Source organism: Heterocephalus glaber, unplaced genomic scaffold, assembly GCF_053883595.1.
Source record: "Heterocephalus glaber isolate CG9 unplaced genomic scaffold, H.glaber_assembly_v1.0 deba00001472, whole genome shotgun sequence".
In the NCBI taxonomy this organism is placed as follows: domain Eukaryota; kingdom Metazoa; phylum Chordata; class Mammalia; order Rodentia; family Bathyergidae; genus Heterocephalus; species Heterocephalus glaber.
In genome coordinates this window covers 87,259,364-87,278,252 of record NW_028258315.1, presented here as the reverse complement: position 1 = coordinate 87,278,252, position 18,889 = coordinate 87,259,364, and the positions used below count along the sequence as shown (strand labels likewise).

Here is an 18,889-nt window from a genome sequence, read left to right as displayed (position 1 = left end):
ACAGAGTCTTCTTATACTTTTCAAAGGCCCAAAACATTAAAAATAAAACTGTAAAATCTGTGTGTTCTGAACAACTTAATGAATTTTTCTAAAACTCACTAAATTCATCTGTAAAATGAAGATCATAATGACTACCTCACGGAGTTGTTATGAGCAATAACTGAAGGAATACTTGTGCAGTACACAACACAGAGGCTGACATATAGTATAGTCTCAATAAATTATAGCTCTTGTTTTACTACTACTTATCTATCTCAGTACATATTACTATTTTGACCAGCTCATCAAATTTACCTGGGACTCAGCAAAAGCTAATTTGTCTAGTCCATTTACATATCGTTGCTTTGCTTCCATAATAGCTTGTCGCTTCTTAGTCAAAAGTTGTCGAAAGGAGCCAATAAGTTCAAGGTAAGAAGTAGCAGTAACATAGTTATGTCGTTCTAACTCACTCAAGAACCTGAAAGACAGGCAGGCAACATACCTCACTATAAGTAATGAATTTCACAAAGAGGTAAATTCAACACAGTGGTTAACAACAAACATTTAAGAATAAAATATAAAGTTTATGTAGAAGCTGCCAAATACTTGAACTTTATGACTCCAGAATTCTCTACATAACTATATCCTGATTTCTTGTCTGCAAGTTACCAATAGCAATGATGTATTTAAAAAGCACAAATCAATGAAGATGTCTATAAAATGTGAACTGCATCAGAAAAAGATATATGCTTTAAAAAAAAATCTTTCATAAGCCAGGAGGATTATAAGCCAAGAGCCTTGTAAGAAAACTGAGAAACAGTGTAAGGCAGGCAGGTAGAAGTCAGAAAGAGAATTGTAGATAAGACACCAAGCATCAGTCATCATTCTTTGCACAATTACATATTGGCTGAATGATATAATGGAAACAGTCATATTTCATGACAAGTCTGTGGAGTACAGCACATTGCTTGGTGCCTCTGTCCTAACCAACCATGCTGGCTGGCTACTTGACTTTGAGTAGACAATATATCACAAGCACTTCGGTTTATGTATTTTTGAAATGAGGATATCAGAAATGAATAGAATTAGAACAAACTCTTTTTTTTTTTGGTACTGGGATGGAACTTGGGACCTTATGTTTGTGAGGCAGATGCCGGAATAGAACAAATTCTTCAGAGGCATCTACAATGCATGGATCAGCTCCCTCTGAGAACTGCTACCTGGTGCCTCAGCAGCAATGTTTGATCTATAAAACCTGCTACTTGGGGGAGAGGGTGCCAGGGATTGAACTCAGGGCCTTCATACTGAACTACGTCTCTAGCTCTTTCTTAAAATTTTGAGACAAGGTCTCACTAAGTTGCCCAGGCTGGCCTTGAACTTGCAATCTTCCTGCCTCAGCCTTCCAGAATGCTTGGATTGCAGGCACATGCCAACATCTCCAGCTGAAACCTGCTACTTTTAACCATAGCTGTTCATACAAACAAGGCTAATCATTTTTGGAATAAATTTGGAATAGGGAGCTAGAAATAGTCAGCTTGTCTTTGCCTGCCTCTGAAACTGAAGAAGTTAACCTGAAAGCTGGGAGGCATCCAGCTTTCTCCAAATGCACTGGGAAGTATAAAATTCAGTCTGCAAAGAGAAAAAAGCAAGCAAATACCCAGGGAGAAGGAGTAATGAAAAACAGAAAAAACATTTCTGGGTTCCTGATGGCATTATAACTCCTGCTTCTGGTCACTTCTGAGACTGAGCTGCATTCTCTCCCTTAAGCTTTGTTAACACACCTGTATCTTTATACTAAATTTCCTGTTTTGCTAAATCTAGACTGAGTAGATTTCCATTACTTGTAGGCTGAAGATCTTAACTAATTAGACGATCAGAAAGATTCAGAAGACATAACATCATAAAAATTTAGGACTCTTGCAGGAAGAGATGATTTAAAATATAAGGCATTGGGCGGGGATTTAGCTCAGTGGCATCGCGCCTGCCTCCCAAGTGCAAGGTCGTGAGTTCGATCCCGGGTACCAAAAAAAAAAAAAGAAAAAAGAAAAAAATACATATATGGCATTTTGGGCTGGGGATTTAGCTCAGTGTTTCTGCTGCCTTCCTGGCAAGCACAAGGTTCCGAGTTTGATCTCCAGTACCAAACAAACAAACAAACAAACAAAAAAGGCATTTTAAAACTGATTACCACTAACCTGTCTGAAAGATCCATAATGGAGGTGTGGAAGTGTTTACAGACTGGAACTACCTCTCGTCGTTCAACCTCAGTAAGCTCCAGTGTTTCTAAGAATTTCACAGCTACAAGTTCAAGAGCATCTTCGGGCCATGGCTAAAAATACAAAAAAGAACAATTTATGAAATTTAGGATAAGTAGTCCCAATCCAACTATATAAATGACCTCTTTTGGGAGAAGAATTTAGGGTTGAGAAAATTAAAACCTTAATGGAGAAAATAGAATTCAGATGACTGAAGTCACAATTTATTAGATCTATGAAAAACCTAGTAATTTTTTAATACATTAAAATTCAAAATAGGGACAACACATTGTAAAGGAAAGGCCAATGAATTTTACTTGTCAAAGATATATTATACTGCTTTTCCAATTCTTCCACTTAGATGTCTATTAGGCATCCCAAACTTAGCACGTCAGTGGCAGAAGATGCTACCAGTAATTGTCTGCCCAATATCTATTAGACCCTTCTTCAGGACTCCAATTTGATTTTTTTGGGGGGGGTGGGTACTGGGGATCCAACTTGGGACCTTGCAAGGCAGGTGGTGGAAGCACTGAGCTAAATCCCCACCCCTCCAATTTGACTTTGTATTAGAAATATTCCTAGATAGCTGGGTGTGGTAGCTTATACCTGTAATCCTAGCACTGGGGAGGCCTAGGCAGGAGGATCGCTGCAAGTTTGAGGTCAGCCTGGACTACATAGTTCAAGGCCAGCCTGGACTACAAAGTAGGACTACGTCTCAAAAAAACAACAACAAAAAAAGCCTAGCTAAAAGATTACATTTTTTAGACTTCTGTATAATTCAGAATAGCCAATGGGCAGTTGTTATGAGCATTTGTTGGGTGGAACTTCAGAGAAGGCTCTTTAAAAGATTACATAAAGCTGGCATGTATATTTTTTTGCCCTGCTTTCATTTTTCTGTTTCTAGCCTGGAATATAGTTGTCCAAACTGGAGATCCAGCAGTCATTTTAGATCCAGCAGTCATAAGTTGACTTTGAGATAGAAATCACATGCTAAGGATAGTAAAACAAAAAAGAACTTGGGATCTTGATAACTTTATTAAGCCATAAAAGCTTCAGTGTGCTTCTTCAGATTTTTTTTCTTGGTACTGGGGATCAAATCTGGGGCCTCATGCATGCTTGGCAAAAGCTCTACTATTGAATTATATCTCCCTCCCCCTGATTTTTCCCATTTAAGAGATAAAAATTCTGTATGTTTAGTTTGGGTTTCTGTTACTAGTAGCCCATCACAATTCCTATGATAACATCCAGAGGTGAACTTTTTATCTACCCTCCACCCAAATCGGATTCTTATCCAATCTCTTCCACCGTGAAGTGGTTCCTCTGCTTTTCCAGGAAAATGCTCACTGCTGTATCTTCAGGGCCAAAAGGAATACTTGCAAAACAATATCTGAAATATTTATTTAATGAAATAATTTATGTTAAATGAATATTTAATCTTTACTTGTTCATCAGAATATTTTCCAAATTTAGTTTTAATGAGATATTTATAATTTTTTCTTCTTTTGAAGCAGCCAATTTACATTTTTTCCATTAAGTTTATTGGTACATTTTAGATATAAAATACAGTTACATTCATCATTGGGATCTTGTACCTTTACATGAGTATCTTAGTTCTTATTTTTTTCCTCTTCCCCTGCCCTCCCTTCACCCCTCCACCCTTCCCTATTTGCAAAGACTTTGTTTCCATTTTTTTCCTTTTCGCACATCTTTTCTTTTCCCTTTCTTCCTTTCCCCTCCCCCTCCCACTTCCCCTGCTCCTTTAGACCTTTTCTACCTGTTACACAATATCAATTATACATTTTTTAAATTACAATATCAAGATCTAGGAGACATTACCACAGATTTTACAGAATTTAAAAGGATATAGAAAGCATATTATAAAAATCTCTTTTTTTTTGATGGTGAAAATAATGTGTATTTAGAATTAGCCAGCTAGACTCAGTTTAGGTGATCCAAATTTTGTTGGCAACATCCAAAGCATCATAATCAGGAGCCAGTCGAACATACGCCTTCTTCTCTCCATCAGGGCTGATTAGGGTATTGACCTTGGCCACATCAATGTCACAGAGCTTCTTCACAGCTTGTTTGATCTGGTGCTTGTTGGCCTTGACATCCACAATGAATATGAGTGTGTTGTCTTCTATCTTCTTCATGGCTCTGTGGTCAGGGGGACTTGATGATGGCATAGTGGCCAAGCTTGTTTCTCCTGGTGGCGCTTTTCTGAGGGTATTTCGACTGCCGCAGTGTCTTGGGACGGCGGAAGGTGGGTGATGTGCGGATTTTCTTCTTTTTGTGGCTGTGGATGCCTTTCAGCACTGCTTTCTTGGCTTTCAAAGCTTTTGCTTTGGCTTCAGCTTTGGGAGGGACAGTAGCTTCATTCTTTGCCTTCAGCGCCATCTTGATAAACAGTATAAAAATCTTCTTTGAAATAAATTTGACAACTTCTAAGAATTACCTTGGAAGACAAATTAATGAAACTAACTCTAGAGGAAATATAAAATTTGAATAGCACCTATTAAAGAAAGTATATTCCTAGCTTGAAAACATACCTATGTGACAACAGCAGGCTCATATACATTTTTTTTTTTTTGGTACCGGGGAACGAACTTGGGACCTTGCGCTTGCGAGGCAGGCACCAGAACCACTGAGGTAAATCTGGGGCCCATGGCTCATATACATTTTAACTGATAAATTATATCAAACAATTAAAACAGAAAAAAGAAGGAACACTTCTCCCCTCATTTTAGGAACTCAACATTGTGCTAATCCTAAAATTGGATAAAGATAATAGAAGAAAAACGTATGAACATAGATAGAAATTTGTTTAACAAAACAAACTATTAGAAGTCAGATCTGGCAGGATGTAGATAGTGGTTTTGTTAGAGGGATGGCAGGGTTGGTTCAGCATTGGAAGATCCATCCCCAAAAGTCATCATTTTAACAGAGGAAAGGAAAATGCCATATGATCCTGTCACTAGTTGGAGAAAAAGTATTGGACTAAATTCCACAGCTGTTCATGGTAAAAGCTATCAGGAGACTAGAAGTAGAACAGAAACTTCTCAACAGATTAAAGACATGTACTCCATACTTCCAGCGAGAACGCCTTATATGAATGGAGAAGATACAATGCTTTCTGCCTAAGGCGGGGAACAAGGGCAGATATGCTTACTCTTCATCTGTCCATTAAACTTTGAAACCTAGGCTCCACCAAAATAGTCTGGCAATAAAATGACACAATTAGGATAGGATTGGCAAGGTAGAAGCAAAATCTTTATATGTGGATGAAATGATCATCTACAGAGAAATACTAAGAACTCTCTAGGGGCCCCTAGAACTTGTACTTGAACTTAGCAGGATTAGAAAACATAAGGTATATATAAAAATTCAGGTCTATGTACACTTGCTATAAATGAAGAATTGGATACTGAAATTTAAAAGTTATGTAGGAGTACAAAGGACCTAGAAAAGTTAAAAAAAAAAAACTGTTGGAAGACGTTTAGTACCTAATTTTAAGATTTCTTCTAAGGCTACAGTAATCAAGGCAGTGTTGGTGTAAGGAAAGACATAGAGATCATTTGAATAAAACAGAATCTAGAAATAGAATCACACATATATGGTCCACTGAGTTTTGAAAGATTATTTAACATTAGCATTTTATAGAATATAAACTCAATTCAAGAGCCGAGGAAGAGAGAGTGTTTTCAGCAAATGGCACTAGAACACCTGGTATCTGTATATAAAAAATTAACCTCAACCCTTTATTTCCATACATGAAAATAACTTGAATGGATCTATGAACCTAAATAAGAAAGCCTAAAAGTATGAAACTTTAAGAAGAAATTATAAGGGAAAATGTTTATGAATTCAGGGTAGGCAAGAACTACCTAGGATACAAAAGATATGATGTATAAAAGAAAAAACTTGAAAAATGAGATTCCATCAAAATTTAGAACTTTAAATGACATCATTAAAATGAAAAGCAGTCCTTAAAAGACCATATTTACAATGCATATAACCTATGACCAGAATATATAAAAAATTCTTAGAACTCATTAATAGACAACGTAATTAAAAAGTAGACGTAAGAAGATGAAAAATAGCCGGTATAGCACAAGGAAAGGTGTGAAACTCCAGAAGCAGAAAAATACTAATCAGTACAATAACAAGATTGAATTATACACTCATTAGGGAGATGAAGTTCAAAGTTTTAAAAGCCTTGTCATGACTTTTTCTTTTTGTTGGATACTCCCCCTTTGTGTTTAATTTGTCACATCCAATGGATTCATTCTCCTGGGCTTCCTGGGCTTGTGATCGTCATTGTCTTTTCCTAGAGTACTGTCTAAAATTTTTTGGAGTGCCGGCTTGGTATTCATGAAGTTCCTGAGGTGCTCTTTATCATGAAAGTATCTTATTTCTCCATCAATTTTGAAAGGTAGTTTTGCAGGGTACATCAATCTGGGTTGGAGGCTGTTTTCCTTTAGAGCTTGAAATACATCACTCCAAGCTCTTCTTGCCTTGAGGGTTTGCGTTGAGAAGTCTGCTGTGATTCTGATGGGCTTTCCTTTGAATGCGATTTGTTTCTTTTCTCTCACTGCTTGTAGAATTTTGTTCTTCTTTTGGATTTTTGGAATCCTAACTATTATATGCCTATGTGTAGATTTTTTTTGATCAAGGCTAGCTAGAGTCCTATATGCCTCCCTTATCTGTATGTCAAGTTCTTTTCCCCTCCTTGGGAAGTTTTCTGCCATCACTTCTGTGAAGAGTTTTTTAATGTCATCTGCACTCTCTCCTCTTTCTTCATTGACTCCAATCAGTCTTATGTTATTCTTCTTTGCATCGTCTAGCAGCTGCTGGATTGATTTCTCATGTTCCCTTACAATTTTAAAGCAATTTTTCTTTTCCTGATCACTAATTGCAATCTTTTCTTCTATATCTGAAATTCTATCCTCACATTGGTTCATTCTGCTGCGTAGACATTCAATGGGGTTTTTAATCTCCTGGAAATCTGTTTGTATCTGTTTTATGGATTCCATTTGTTTTCTATGTTGAGATTCCATTATGTTCCTCAGATCCTCTATTTTTTTATCTGTGTCCTCTCTAGATTTATTAATCATGTCTTGCACCATGAGCAAAATCTTCGCTGTTATCTGAGTAATTATTTCTGATTTCATTTTTCCCAGATCCTCTTTTGTTGCCATTTCAGGGAGTCCAGGTGCTTGAGTATGATTGTTCCATCTCGTTTCCCTTTGGGGTTGCTGTAGGTGATCCAGAAGTCTGTTTTTGAGGCTTGTTTATGTGTTTTCTCATTTCCATGGTGGGGAGAAGCTTCTGGCACCCATGCAGCTCACCTTCTGTGCCCTAGGAGCTTGGGATGGTGGCAGGGGAGTTTCCTTCTGGGTGCTGGGACTGGCTCACCTTCTGTGTCCTAGGAGCTTGGGATGGCAGCGGGGGAGCTTCCTTCCAGGTGCTGGGACCAGCTCAGCTTCTCTGACCTAGGAGTGTGGGATGGTGGTGGGGGAGCTTCTTTCTGGGTGCTGGGACCGGCTCAGCTTCTCTCCCAATTTACATTTTAAGACAAAATTTTTTAGCATCTAGCTTTCTTTTTTTTTGGTACTGGGCATCAAACTCAGGTCCTTGTGCTTGTGAGGCAGGCAGTGGAACCACTGAGCTAAATCCCTGGCCCATGTCTAGCTTTCTATCCTAGTAAATTCAAACTTTTTGATCAAGCACCCCATTAGTAAAAAAAGTTTTAAACACATACTGCCAGTATATACATTTTATTTATTTATTTATTTATTTATTTATTTATTTATTGGTACTGAGTATTAAACTGGGGACCTTGTGCTTGCAAGGCAGGCAGGGGAACCACTGAGCTAAATCCTCAGCCCTACATTTTAATAAATTGTAGTCATGGGACATTATTGTACTAATATATTTTAACTTAAAAGAGGCTTCGAAAGATTTATTATTAAGATCAATGAAATTTTTGTAAGATATCAGGTTGTCATTTGACTTATACATCATTAAAAACATTACAGAGAGGGGCCGGGGACTTAGCTCAGTGGCACTGTGCCTGCCTCGTAAGCACAAGGTCCTGAGTTCAATCTCCAGTACCAGAAAAAACAAAACAAAACCATAAAGCAAAAACACCACACTACAGAGTCTTATCTTTGTGTTCTGGGTGCTTCATTTTCCATCATTCTGCTAATCATGCAGGTTTAATACTATCATCGGTAGCAGTTAGATTATTTGTGGCTAAAGTAACAGAAAATCTGTATTACCTGTCTTCCAAAAAGAAGTTGTATAATCTTACATGATATGTCCAAGGTATCTTCAGGATTCCTTGATTTTACAGGCTCAACCATGTCATTAAGGATCCAGATTCTTTCCAACTTTTTTCTCCATTATTCTTAGTGCACTTTATTTCATCCTTGTGCTTGTCCCATTGTGGTGACAAAGTGAATTCTGTAACTATGGGATTCACATCCTCAAGCAACAAAGCTGAGACACATACAGTCCCTTGACCTACTGTGGAATTCTTTTTACAGTGAAAGAAAACTTTTTTCCCAAAGCTCCCCAGCAAGCTTTACCCCAGAACCCACTGGCAAGAAGTGGTTCGTATACATAAGCTCATGCATAAAATATAAATAGCAAGAGAAATAAAAGCACCAATAATGACTAGTCCAACCATGAATCAATTCCTATGATTTACCTAAAAAACTCAGAATTCTGTCATCAAGGACAGAGTTGGTAGAAAATGTTGGACAGGTAACCAACAGTAGCTGTCATGCTATCATAAGCTAATATTGTAAGACGTGGTATAAACAAGGGTAAGATTTATTGTTTAAAGTCCATGTAAATCCATATTCCAAATAGCCTTCTTCTTTTTGTTTGTTTGTTTGTTTTTTTGGTACCGGGGACTGAACTCTGGTCCTTGCACTTGTGGAACAGGCAGCTGGACCACTGAGCTAAATCCCTGGCCCTCCAAATTTCTTTTTACCAACTTGTCAGATCTTGTTAAGTTGTCCTTGTTTTTGTCTTATGATAGGTTGACACAGAAGTTAAATTGGCCCACACTAGATGTTTCATTCTTTACTATCTGCTTATGTTTACATTATGTCTTCAATTTTAATTTCACTTTAGGAAACCCTCAGAACAACTAGTACACCAACTATGACTCGTGGCCATCTGCTATGCAAACTAAGGGCATTAATATTCATTCATATAAAACACAAAACATGCCAATACTTGATTCCCTTATCCTCTAAATTTTTTTGACACTCCAGAAAATGTATACAGTGGACTCTCAAGTTATGACCACCATGACATATGAACAACTTGGGTTAATTGGGTTAATGGAACATTCATCTGCCTCTTGTTATCTATAGCATGTACCCAGGTAAACATCCAGATCTCAGCTGTATTGACTTACAACCAACTTGATTACAAGCAGCCCTTGGGAACCAATCATAAGCCAAGGGTCTACTGAACTATAGTTTAAAAACTAGAGATTTATCGATCCCCAGTACCAAAAACAAACAAACAAGAAAACTAGAGATTTAACCAAAAAGTCAATGCCTTGCTAATTGACATAGTGGTTTTCATTTGCCTCTCTCAAATGACCAGTGATGTTGAACATTTTTTCACATGTTTATTTGCTGTTTCTATTTTTTTGTCTGAGAAATGTCTGTTCATTTCAGATGCCCATTTTTAGATTGGGTCTTTAAATTTGGGAAGTCTGATTTTTTTTAAGTTCTTTATAGATTCTCGATAGTAGACCTTTGTCTGAGGAACAGCTGTTAAAAATTTTTTCTAGGGCCGGGTATTTAGCTCAGTGGTTTCGCTGCCTGCTGGGCAAGCGCAAGGACCCAAGTTCAATCCCTGGTACCAAAAAAAAATTTTTTTTTCTACATCGTGGGTTGTCTCTTCACTCTGTTGGTGGTTTCTCTTATTGTGCAGAAGCTTTCTAATAAGATGAGATACCAGTTGTTGATTATTTGTGCTAGTTCACATGCGACTGAGGTTTTGTTTATAAAGTCTTTTCCTACACCAATGTCTTCAAGAGTTCTATCTAACCTATCTTCTAGCAGGTTTAGTGTTTCTACTTTAATATTTAGATCTTTGATCCATTTCGACCTTAGTGTAGTGCAGTGACATAGTGGTTAACACCCTGAGTTTTACAGACCCAAGTCCCAAACAACACTATCAGTTCCTCTGATACAGGCTCTGTCTTCATAATGCTTCACTGTAAAGTCTTTGTTTCTCTCTACTATCCACTTAATCTCCCTTATCTATCTTCAAGATTCTTCTTCTAATTTTGCTAACAGTTACAATTCACGTAAAAATATTATAGAAAAATATACCCAGAAGTAGTACATTATATTTACAAGATTTCACAAAAGACATATAGTTGAGAAGATTTTGTTTGTTTGGTTTTGGGTTTTTGTTAGTTAATAGGATTAGTATTAAGATATGGCTTACATAGATCAAAATTATTTCACACAGTTTTTGTTGTATGATCACAAAATCATCCTTTATGTAGTCCTCAAAGGGGCAGAGTTGGATTTTGAACATAAAGCTGATGATAGGCAAAAGGGAATAAAAGAAATTAATACCAGAAATTAATTTTTAGAAGAAATTATCTCCCAGGGATGCAAGGATGGTTCAACATTTATAAATCAATAAATGTAATACACTATATTAACAGAACCAAGGACAAAAACCATATGATCATCTCAATAGATGCCGAAAAGGCATTTGACAAAATCCAACTTCCATTCATGATAGAAACACTACAGAAAATTGGAATAGGTCTTTATCTCAACCTGATTAAGGCTATCTCTGAAAAACCAACAGCCAACATCATACTAAATGGTCAAAAACCGAAAACTTTCATGCTAAAATGAGGAACAAGACAAGGATGCCCACTATCACCACTCCTGTTCAATACAGTTCTGGAAACATTAGCCACAGCAATTAGAAAAGAGAAAGAAATAAAAGGAATAAAGATAGGAAAGGAAGAAGTGAAACTGTCATTATTTGCTGATGATATGATACTTTACATAGAAGACCCAAAAAACTCTGCCAAAAGACCTCTAAACCTAATTGACAGATTCAGTAGAGTAGCTGGATATAAGGTCAACACTCAAAAAATAGCCTTCTTGGGCTGGGGATTTAGCTCAGTGGTTCTGCTGCTTGCCTCACAAGCACAAGGACCAGTGTTCGATCCCTGGTACCAAAAAAAAAAAAAGCCTTCTTATACACAAATAGCAGACTTACTGAGAGAGAAATTATGGGAAATAATTCCTTTTACAATAGCATCCAAAAAAATGAAATATCTAGGAACCAACCTAACAAAGGAAGCAAAAGACCTCTACACTGAAAACTACAGCACTCTGAAAAAGGAGATCGAAGAGTATATAAGAAAATGGAAAGATATCCCTTGTTCCTGGGTAGGAAGAACCAATATAGTGAAAATGGCCATACTTCCAAAACTGCTATATAGAATTAATGCAATGCCGAGTGAAATTCCAACAATATACTTCACAGAACTAGAGAAAACAATCCAAAAATTCTTTTGGAACCAGAAGAGACCTAGAATAGCAAAAGCAATTCTAGGCAATAGAGACATGGCTGGGGGTATCACAATCCCCAACTTGAAACTATACTACAAAGCTACTGTGATAAAAACACCATGGTACTGGCAAAGAAACAGACCCGAGGATCAGTGGAATAGATTAGAAGATGCAGAAACAACTCCAGACATACTCAGCCACCTCATCTTTGTCAAAGGACACAACCATCCTCATTGGAGGAAAGACAGCCTATTTAATAAATGGTGTTGGAAAAACTGGATTTCAACCTGCCAAAGATTAAAACTAGACCCATACCTATCACCATGCACTAAACCAAGATTGAAGTGGATTAAAGATCTAAATATTAAGACAGAAACATTAAACTTTCTGGAAGATAAGTTAGGTAGAACTCTTGAAGATATTGGCATAGGAAACGACTTTATGAACAAAATCTCTGTCACACGCGAACTAGCACAAAGAATCAACAACTGGGATTTCATCTTATTAAAAAGCTTCTGCACTGCAAGAGAAACCACCAACAGAGCTAAGAGACAACCTACAATGTGGGAAAAAATTTTTAGCAGCTGTACCTCAGACAAAGGTCTACTATCTAGAATATATAAAGAACTGAAAAAAGTCAGACCCCCGAAATTCAATGACCCAATTCAAAAATGGGCATCTGAAATGAACAGACATTTCTCAGACAAAGAAGTAAAAGCAGCAAATAAATATATGAAAAACTGTTCAACATCACTGGTCATTCGAGAGATGCAGATGAAAACAACGCTGAGATTCCACCTCACCCCACAAAGAATGGCTGCTATCAAGAAATCAACCAATAACAAATGCTGGCGGGGGTGTGGGGAGAAAGGAACCCTTCTCTATTGTTGGTGGGAGTGCAGACTGGTGCAACTACTGTGGCAATCAGTATGGAGATACCTCAAAGAACTAGGACTAGAGGAACCATTTGACCTAGGTATTCCGTTGCTGGGTATCTTCCCCAGAGAATTAAAAGAATCATACCACAGCAATATATGTGCACTCATGTTTATAGTGGAACAGTGTGTAATAGTTAAAGCTTGGAAATAGCCCCAGTGCCCATCACCTGGAAACGGGATGAAGAAGATGTGGATTTTTTAAATAAAATGGAGTACTACTCAGCCATAAAGAATGAGAAACTAGAGACATTTATAGCTAAATGGATGCATATTGAGGCCATACTTTTAAGTGAAATAAATAGGACACGCACGTGTAAATACTGAATAGTTTCTCTAGTGTGAGAAACTGAAAGTGTAAATAAGGATTAAAATGATTAAAATGAATAATTGATAATTTGAAATAGGAAAAGGTCCAAAGAGGTAGGGGTGGAGGGAGGGGAAGGGGAAAGGAAAGAAGGGAAAGGAAAAATTATGAGAAAAGAAAAAAAATGGAAACGAAATCTATGTAAATAGGGAAGGGTGCAGGGGGTGAAGGGTGCACAGGTAATGGGGAAAAAATAAGAACTAAGATACATTATATACAGGTACAAGCACCCAATGATAAATGTAAACGTACTATATACCTAAAATGTACCAATAAAAGAATTTAAAAAAATAAAGTTATCCAGGGCCAATGTATAGTCCATGTTCTGTTGGGCACAAAACAATTAAATGGAAGGCTACCATTTTCAAAAGTATGGATACTTAATGCTTTTACACAGACAGTGACAATTGGTCTTAAATTTAATTGTATTGTGACTTTCATTATTTCCTGTCAGCATTACTGAAATTACTGCCTAACTGGTCTTTCTGCCTCTTCTTTTTTATTTTTTGGTACCAGGGATCAAACTCAGGACCTTGCACTTGAGAGGTAGGTGGTGGTACCACTGAGCTAAATCCCCAGCCCTTTCTGCCTCTTCTTGAGCCCAACTATTAATTAAATCTACCACAGATCCTCCAAGTGTTTTGGTTTTACTTTTCAAAGTATAAATTACCTAAAAATATGTTAATGCATCTATAACATCTTTGTTATAAAACCAAATTCCTACGAATGTCTTACAAATCCCTTTATAACCTGGCACTCACCCAAAGCTCCAACTTAACTCTCCCACTGGCTTCACTGCCAGTCAGCTATACCAAACTATTTGCAGTTGCCTAAATGGGCTATGCCATCTCCACCTTTTTACTTTTGTATACACTATCCTCTTGTTATATTTATTTATGTGTCAACTTGACTGGAGGAGGGGCGGATGTCCAGATATTTGTTCAAACATTATTCTGGGTGTTCCTGTGAGCATGTTTTTATATGAGTTTAACATTTAAATTGATGGATTAAGTAAAGCAATTATCCTCCCAATGTCAGCAGACCTCATCCAATTAGCTGAAAGCCTGAATAGAACAAAAATGTTGACTACCAAGAAAGGGGGAATTCCTCCTCTCTGCTGACTTCAAACTTGAACTCAAACATCAGCTTTTCCTGGGTCTTGAACCTGACGGCCTTCAGACTGGAACTAAATCATTGGCTCTCCTGGGATCATATTGCTGACTGCACATCTTGAGTGTTTCATTTTCAATCATTCTGCTAATCATGCAGGTTCAGTACTCGTCATCTGCTCCACAGTCACATGTGCCAATTCTTTGTAATAAATAAATATGGTATATTTGCCAGGTGTGGTGGTGCATCCCTATAATCTCAAGTTTGAGCCCAGCCTGGGCAATTTAGTTAACAAGACTTGGTCTTAAAATAAAAAATAAAAAAGGCTGGGGATGTAGCTTAATGTGAAGCCCTAGGTTCAACCCCCAGTACTGCAAAAAGATAAATGAATAATAAACGTATTTATATATAAATCTTAAAAGGGAAAAATTTATTCTTAAACATAAAATTGATAATAGGCAAAAGTCAATGAAATAAATTAGTACCAGAAATTAATTTTAATTAAATATATATAAGATTAATATGGATATGATTAATTATATATTTTACAAATCATATTTCTGATTCCCCTGTTGGTTCTTAATACATCCCTCTGGATTCTTTTTTTTTTTTTTTTTTTTTTGGTACCGGGGATTGAACTCATGTCCTTGCCCTTGCGCAGCAGGCAGCGAAACCACTGAGCCAAATCCCCGGCCCTGTCTCTGGATTCTTCATACACCCTCTAATTCATTTTCATATTTCAGAATTTCACTGTCTTCATATATATACCTTTTCCACACCAACATTATGCCTTTCTTATATTATTTTGACTGCTGGTTGCCTTTTATGTCTTCCAGTCTAGCGTACAAGATCCTTGTGTAGAATATTTAGTCTTACCAGTCCCTGGTGCTGAGAACTATGCCTGTCATTATAGTAACTGGTCAAGAATCACTTGCTGAATGCATATTATTAAGCTTAAATAAGACACCAGTACAATTCCAAGAGTTAGCCCCCCAAATTTACAAACCTGAAACCAATCAATGGTACAGCAATTGATGAGAGATGGGAACTGTCTCAAGCGATTTCGAAAGGCATCTCCAGTGGGGCTAAAGGCCACTACAATATGAAGATTATCTTTGCAGCGATTCACAAAGAAAGCAAACAGGGCTAAGGGACTGAGTTCATCATGTTTATTGCCAGCCTGAGCTACTGGGCGAACACCCTAGAGAATATAAAAAAATAAAGACCTTGTAAATGAAAATAGGTTTGCTGATAATGAGATTAGTGAATATTAAAACATGAAGTTTCATTATTTCCCATAAAGATCTTTAAAATTTCATTTTTATATCAATACAATGGCTTTGATATAATTTGTACTTACAAAATGTCTTCTAACTCTATAATTCTATAATTTGAAAACAAATATCTACCTAGAATTTGCCTCATAAAGATAATCACAAACGTTCACCAAGATATATGTACAGGTCTATAACTCAACATTGTGTTTAAGAGGGAAAAAAATAGGGCCAGGGATTTAGCTAAGTGGTTTTGCTGCCTGCTGCGCAAGCTCAAGGACCCAGGTTTGATCCCCGGTACCAAAAAAAAAAAAAAAAAGCAGAGGACATCTTTGGGGCTGGGGATTTAGCTCAGTGGCAATGTGTCTGCCTCGCAACCGCAAGGTACTGAGTTCGATACCCGGTACTGGGGAAAAAAAAAAGGGGGGGGGGAATAAAATTAAAATGCCCCTCTGTAAGAAGCTCTTTAAAAATATAATTTTACATAATTTTAAAAAATAATAAGGTATATCTATGTATATGCTATGGGAAGATGAGCAAGATAAAGTAGGCAAAACAAAAAAGTTATATAACAGTATACAGCATATGATCTTTGCTAAATTTTATTTTTTTTTAATTAAAAAAAATTTTTTTTGGCATCAGGGATCAAACTTGGGTCCTTGCACTTGCGCAGCAGGCGGCAAAACCACTGAGCTAAATCCCCGGACACCTTTGCTAAATTTTAAAGAACACATAAATACAAACTGGGTGTGGTGGCATGTAGCTAGAGTCCCAGCTACTAAGAACACAGGTGGGAGGATGGCTTGAGTATAGGCATTTGAAGCCAGCCTGAGCAGCTTAGAGACCCTGTCTCAAAAAAATACATACATTAAAAAAAACACATACATATATATTATGCAATTTTTAAATGGAAATAGTGAAGCGGCAAAATTATAGGAATAGAAGATGGACAACAGATAAAGTGAGCAGAAAAGTCAGACAAAGCTTAGGAAACCTCAGTCCCAAACGGGGACTACTCTTTGGATAGGACTATTAAGGGTGAATTTTTCCTATAAATTAGAAAAATCACTATTCATCAGCTCTTTTACCACATTCCTAACATCTCCAATAAAAGCAAAGAATTTTTTTTCTCCTTTCTCAACCCAGGCCATGAATTGGTAATATAGTGTTTACTGAGGGCTTTCTAAGTACTAATACTACATAAGTGGTTTATTTTGTTTGGTTCTCATATTTCACAACCACCCTATATAGGAGGAACTATTATGCGTAATCCCACTCCATAGAAGACAAAAGCAGAGTGCCTACCAGTATGAGTCCATTTCACTCCAGATACTACTCATGGAGGCTGAGAATGAAACTTCCAAGTGTGAGTGATAAATACTGTGGAAGAAGTAGTTATAGTAAGGAAAAATGGGGGAAACTACTAGCAGAGAGTTTCTGTGGGAAGGTCTTAGAAATGAGGATCAAAAGATGTGACATCTAATAGTTGCAGGTGCTTCATAATTATTTTGTTGATTAGATCACAAAAACTGACTTTGAGATATATCAGAACTGTAAGACAAGTAGTTTTATTAAGACTTTTGACAAATTCGCCAACTAGTGATAAGTTATAGGCTAATCAAGCAGCATTAAAGTCATGTTTTCTTATATAAATTTAAAAGATGACTTAAAACTCTTTAATCATTTATAAAACATACTAATATTACCAAGCAGGTAAAACAAGCTGCCATTGTATGAAAAAAGGAATTATAAAATAAAAACTCTGCCTCATGTGGACTGGGGATTTAGCTCAGTGGTTTTGGTGCCTGCCTCGAAAGCGCAAGGTCCTGAGTTCAATCCCCAGTACCAAAAAAAAACCTCTGCCTCATAACTATGGCACAAGCAATTTGTTTCTGAGAACCAAACAAAATAAAGGATTTATTAGTGTGAACACTTAAAAGCCCTCAGAAAATTATATATGACTAGTTCATGGCCTGGATTGGGGAAGGAGAAAAAAAATTATTATATATTAAACTAGTATTATAAAAGCTAGCTGAGCATGGTGGTATATACCTGTAACCCCAGTACTCTGGGAGGCTGAGGCAGGAGGAATGAAAGTTCGAACCCAGCCTGGGCAATTTAGTGACATAGTGAGACCTTATTTCAAACTATAAAATTTAAAAAGGGCTCCTGATATAGCTCATTACCAAGACCCTAAGTTCAATCCCCAGAATCATACATATACAAAAAATAAAACCTGTTTTTAAGGGGACTGTGATATAGCCCAGTAACAGGGCACTTGGCTCGCATGCACAGGGCCCTGGGTTTAATCCGAAATAGATAAATAAATACAACTCCCCAAAACTGACACCAAATGAAATAAACAAGAATAAAATTGTACAAGCTATATTTATCCTGAATGGTAGAGAAAAGATTTCACGATAAGAAAACTCCTATGCTAAGAACAGTACTCTCCCAAAAGCATTTACCTCCATCACTTCTTGTTTTTCATCTGGTGCAAAAATGTTAGGCACTTCTCCAGTATTGAGTACACTGTCAATATCTTCTAGAAAAGCTTCTTCTTTAATCTGAGTGTCTGTGATTAGGAAAACTGTCTTCTGGCCTTGCACACCCACATTTTTCAAGAGACCCTTAAAATAAAAATGTCCTTATAAGCAGAATGTGGTAGACTTCTGTTGGTTTTGCTTTCTTTCTCTTTCCCTTTCCCTTTTTTTGACAAAACTTTTGCATCAGGGCACTTTGATTTTGGTGGGGGTATCACTTTAAGGCCTCCATGTCTCCTGTCCCCTAGGTGAAAGATCCAAACTTTGGTTTTGCTAATTCTCAAAACAAAATCACTGATTCAGAAGAAGGCATGTGATTTAAACAGGACCCAATCACAGTGTTACTTCAGGGACTGAGATGGAGTTGAAACAGAACCATGGTTATTCTGAGATGAAGAATACAATTGAATGATAATCTAAAGTATGTGGGGCCAACTGTGTTACCTTGTGGAATGAGCCTGCTGGAGAAGGAAGATGAATGGAGAAGATCACTGCTAGGAAACAGAGTAAATATTGAGGACATGATTTAACTCCTAAATTTAGCCATGTCAAAAGACTTATATACCTCTGTATATCTGAGTCTTATAAGTCAATAACTTCTTCTTGAACTTAAACTAGTTTGAGCTGTTTTATTTTGTGTCAACTGCAACTAAAATACCCAACTAATATAAAGATATGGATTTAGTAGTATGATGGAGCTGATTTGTACAGAGTTGTTACAACTGACAGCTAAAATTTCAGGAACTTCCGAGCAGATTGTTAAAGACAGTCAAGATTAAAAATTAAATTACATATGATTACAACTAAATAAAAACAAAGGTAGACAAATATTTAAATCTCCTCAATCCTAA

General features: G+C 36.9%; 1 protein-coding gene across 15 annotated transcripts in view; it reads right to left on the bottom strand.

The window, feature by feature from the left end:
- The window catches only part of Dnah12 (dynein axonemal heavy chain 12), a 277,734-nt gene that overhangs the window by 96,072 nt on the left and 162,773 nt on the right, over nucleotides 1-18,889 (bottom strand). For 14 of the 15 annotated variants that reach the window (XM_087182321.1, XM_087182331.1, XM_087182327.1 and 11 more), the window contains 4 exons: nucleotides 17,964-18,125; nucleotides 15,228-15,422; nucleotides 2,175-2,308; nucleotides 295-457 (listed from right to left, as the gene is read on the bottom strand). In XM_087182321.1, coding sequence (XP_087038447.1) covers nucleotides 295-457; nucleotides 2,175-2,308; nucleotides 15,228-15,422; nucleotides 17,964-18,125 — 654 coding nt within the window. The remainder of the gene's footprint in view (nucleotides 1-294; nucleotides 458-2,174; nucleotides 2,309-15,227; nucleotides 15,423-17,963; nucleotides 18,126-18,889) is intronic. The other variant, XM_087182334.1, reaches the window with a different exon arrangement.